This window comes from Phoenix dactylifera, chromosome 5 (assembly GCF_051530095.1).
Source record: "Phoenix dactylifera cultivar Ajwa chromosome 5, Ajwa_hap1_PhDact_Kaust_v1.1, whole genome shotgun sequence".
Lineage (NCBI taxonomy): Eukaryota > Viridiplantae > Streptophyta > Magnoliopsida > Arecales > Arecaceae > Phoenix > Phoenix dactylifera.
The window spans coordinates 25,512,918-25,517,496 of NC_143194.1; the positions used below are offsets into that span (position 1 = coordinate 25,512,918).

A 4,579-nucleotide genomic window follows, 5' to 3' on the forward strand; every position below is an offset into this window, starting at 1 on the left:
GAGAATTTATTACCATGGAGCTAGTTTGATTGGAGCTGAAAATTGGAACAGATTATTGGTGATGGGAGGAAGCTTGGATCTCTGAAGGATTTGTATAGCAAGAGATGGGTAGGTACTGAAGTTTCTAGGCCGATGCTGATATTTTTTGGTGGGAGTGGTAAGGATGACTCTCGAACACACCCATGGCCAAAGGACGAACTTTTGGTGGGATTGGTTAGGATGGCTCTCGAACCCTCTCAAGACCAGGAGGGAACATTGCTTTTAAATGCTTTTTAAAATGCTTTATCCAAGAACGAAATAATGCAAAAAAGTTGGGACTGAATTGCTACTCCTAGTTGCTGGGTACAAATGCCGCTGCTCCTTTGAATATTTATCTTAGAAAATATTAATTGCCAAAAGAATCTGCAATGTATTCAATTCTCTTAACAGGAATTCTTTCAAAATTGGAGACCCATGGATTTTTAAGATTTTTAATACTCATGTTTTCCGAAGCGACGCTTTAATAACGGAACTGCCATGGTTTACTGTGATGTAGAAATGACCGGGTTTGTATTGGATTCTATTTCGTGACAGTGAGATTCGCACCTCTCATTCTCGTCTTGCCATGTTGGCATATCTTAATTCACACAGCAAGCCTGTGAACAATGCATTGAAGGACCCAAGATTGAGGGTTAAATTAATTTCTATCACCTCTTTTATGTAAAACCACAATTGATTGGAAGATTAACTACAAAGAATAAAGTTTACGCATTCAGATTTCTTTGGCGATCCACATGCCATCTCAATCATTATAAATGTTAATCGCACGATCATAAAATATCTGAAATCAAGACGTATCAATGATCAAATCGTTCAAGGTACCAATAGCTGCTAGCATCAAGCATTTAGTGCATGATGTATACAAAATATCTTTTTCCGGACAATGTCAATTCATAATAATCCCAACAATTCATCAACACAATATTGATTCTATCAGCAAAGTTTTTCTCAAAAGAATTCCACCACAAAATTTATATGCCCCTTTTTTGAATCTGTAGCATGGGATCTTTATTTAATGTTTCAATTGCGTTGCGAGAAACGAAGAACTTGGACTATCTTAGTATCAATGCTCCACCAAACGAACTTGGATACCAGAGTTCTAGAATTAGAATCAGTTTGGTGAGCCATCAGCGTTGCATATGGGTCGCATTTTTCGGCCTTATTCGGGTAACCCAACGCAGGCCCATGAAGGCGGTTGTAGAGTCTTCTGGAAAGCTGTGGTTCGTGGTCGAGCGTTCCAGAGCCATCGACGTGTCCCCGGAGGCGGGTCCGCACTTTGGAGTCTGGAGACTTCGAGACCTATCCATCCTGTATCTACAAATTACCAAGACTGGGTGAGGGCCGTCACATTGAGTGGAAGCCGTTCCATCATAAGAAAGCATTCAAAATCTGAAGCTAATTTCCGACTGCCGACGAGCACAATCCAAGCAAAATGTCGATCATTAGGCGGAGCAACGTCTTCGACCCCTTCTCCCTCGACATCTGGGATCCTTTCCAGGGCTGCCCTTTCCTCGCCGAGTCCCGCCCTGGCTTCGTGAGCGAGACCTCCGCCTTCGCCAACACCCGCATGGACTGGAAGGAGACCCCGGAGGCCCACATCTTCAAAGCCGACCTCCCCGGGGTTAAGAAAGAGGAGGTGAAGGTGGAGGTAGAGGAGGGCAGGGTCCTCCAGATCAGCGGCGAGCGCAGCAAGGAGAAAGAGGAGAAGAACGACAAGTGGCACCGCGTCGAGAGGAGCAGCGGAAAATTCCTCCGACGGTTCCGGCTGCCGGAGAACGCCAAGGTGGACCAGGTGAAAGCATCGATGGAAAACGGGGTTTTAACAGTGACCGTGCCCAAAGAGGCGGTGAAGAAGCCCGAGATGAAGTCCATTGAGATATCTGGCTGAAGTGGGAAATTCTGGGTCGGAAAGTATAAAGATGTATTCTCCTTCAATAAGGTCATGGAGATCGTCGGGTGACGGTTGCCAAATGTGTGCGCTTCCTGTTTTTGTTTGCTTTCTAAGGGTTGGTCATCGGTGTGTAATTAGTGTGTTTTTTTTTGCTATAGGTGTGTAATTAGTGTGTTCACCGAGTAAGATTGGTTTGGTTTTGTCTTGGTACCGTACAGTTGCCTTTTCAAGGAAAATAATCTGTGCTTTACGAATATCATCCTTAATTTGAAGGCTTTTTCCGATGATTTAATGGGAGAACGCCACTGCATGGATGTGGTATACGCTTCCCATAAATAAGCGATAAAATTGAAAAGAAATTAATTTTTATTTAATTTTATTTGTTGGTCTTATAATAAATTTATTGAGATTGATGAGGACCGGATTGTTTTGATTGAGTGGTTACAAGGATTAACAAATTCTCAAGGATTATCAAATTTAATGTGAAGGGATAGAAACATATCCAGCATTTGCATTTTTATATTTTTAATTTTTATGGATATTTAGAAGAATTATTAGATTAGATTGTTGTGGAATATTTTGGCCAAAAGTTAAGTTGTCATCCCAAATTTTTAGAGATTATTTTTTGGTCATTGAAATAATTTTTTTTTTAAATTAGCTTTTTTTAGATCTATAATTTTGGATCGATATTATAAAGTTTAAATTGAATTAAAATTTTATTATTTAGGCTCTGAAATAAATTTGTAAAATTTTTTTTACGACAGAAAGCGTATAGAGATAAAAAATCTATCTTTTCAAAAAAATTATTTTTTAAAAAATATTTTTATTAATTATATTTGTTACGGGGGAACTAAGCCGCCATGCCCCACGTGACCGGCACGCGCGCCCAGGAAGACTACGGCGGCCCTTTGATCCAGCAATCCGACCCCGAGTCGGACATCCTCGGCTCCGCAGCCCGACCCCGAGTCGGCTGCCCTTTGATCCAGCAATCCGACCCCGAGTCGGATATCCTCGGCACCGCAGCCCGACTCTGAGTCGGCCGCCCCTTGATCCAGCACTCCGACCCCGAGTCGGAGATCTCCTGATAACGACAGGCTACTCCCCAGAGGCACGCCGCGGCCTCCTGCTCCACTACTCCCCGCAACGGCTGTATCCGATGCTGCTCCACGATCTCCTGTATCAGCCGTACAAAGCGGAACTCCACTACGCCCTGTCATGGCCATACCCAGCGCTGCTCCACGACGCCCTGTAACGGCCATGTCAGTGGCCACTCCATCGTGCCCCACGATGACAAACCCCCCTGAGAGACCCCCCAGCCAGGTATATATGCGGCTGGGGGGAGAAGGGGGGGTAAGCAATATCTCCCAGAGCATTCTCTTACTTGCGATTATCATCTCTCCTCCTCCTCCAATCTCCTCTGACTTGATCGTCGGAGGGCCCCCACTACCCCAGTGGTGGTGCGAGGCTTGTTTGCAGGTCTCCCGGTGGAAGGTGGAGCGCAACCAACACCAACCAAGACAACTCAGACGGAACCCCGTTCACACCGTCGTGTCAATCGTTCTCGGTTTGGACCACCAGCAACAGTTGGCGCTAGAAGGAGGGCACCGAATCTCAGAACGATCGTAATGGCACGGCGAGGTGGTCGTGGAGCTTCCAATGCTTCCGGTCGCGGGGCCTCTCGCGCCTCCGGCCGGGAGGCAGCCGCATCTCCAACACACTCTCAGCAACATTCCACCGCCCCACCTCCCATTCAGATGGTCGAAGCCGCTCAGTTCGACCAGTTAGCCCAGCAGGTTCGCACCCTCGCGGAGGCAGTGCAGAATCTGCAGGGCGTGATGTCTCGAGCGCCGCAGCGGGCCCAGGAGCCGCCGCTCCCTGAGCGCTCACCTGTCCTCATCAACCCGCGCTCCTTCCTCTCCCATGGGGAGGAGCGCCGGCGCGAGGAAGATTCTCGAGCACGGTCCGTTTTGCCGGGACCTTCTCATCGGAGCTGCGCGGGGTACGAGAGGCGGACCCGGGCGCGTTCCCAGACCCCCCAGTCCTCGAGGAGCCCGCACTCCAGTCGGTCCCCCTCGCGCCGCTCCTTGTCTCCCACCCACCGGTCGCGCTCCCTGGACCGGCGGGTGGACGATCTCCACAGACAACTCCAGGTCCTAAAGGGCCACTCCAAAGATCCCTTCGCCGACTTGGAGATCTCCTCCCAGCCGGCGCTTGCCTCGAGGATCTTGCGGACCCCAAATCCGCCGGGATTCAAAATGCCGGCGATCGAGCCCTATGACGGGGCGGCGGACCCGCGGGATCACGTGGAGAGTTTCAGGACTCTTATGCTCCTCCATGGAGCATCGGATCCTCTCCTCTGCAAGGCCTTCCCGGCGACCCTCCGAGGCCCGGCAAGGGCGTGGTTCGCCGGCCTGGAAGCTAACTCCATCCAGTCCTTCGACCAGTTCACTCGCCTCTTCATCAGCCATTTCGCCGTCAGTAGCCGGCGACGACTGGTCTCCGACTCCCTCTTTGATGTCCGGCAAAACGAGGGAGAAAGCCTGCGGGATTATCTCACCCGCTTCAACAAGGCTACACTGGAGGTTCGGAACCTGAGCCAGGAGGTGGCTCTCTCAGCCCTGAAGCGTGGCTTCCGGAAGGGCAGACTCA

At 49.1% G+C, this 4,579-nt stretch overlaps 1 protein-coding gene across 1 annotated transcript; it reads left to right on the top strand.

Annotated features, from left to right (window-relative positions):
• Positions 1–1,368: 1,368 nt before the first annotated feature.
• Positions 1,369–2,140, top strand: LOC103720951 (17.8 kDa class I heat shock protein-like). The gene has a single exon (XM_008810931.5). It carries the CDS (start codon positions 1,472–1,474, stop codon positions 1,925–1,927), a length of 456 nt encoding a protein of 151 aa, XP_008809153.1. The 5' UTR covers positions 1,369–1,471; the 3' UTR covers positions 1,928–2,140.
• The last annotated feature ends 2,439 nt before the right edge of the window (positions 2,141–4,579 follow it).

What these genes read in the sequence shown, in the direction of transcription:
- LOC103720951 (XM_008810931.5), top strand. Translation starts at nt 1,472, where the DNA reads ATGTCGATCATTAGGCGGAGCAACGTCTTCGACCCCTTCTCCCTCGAC.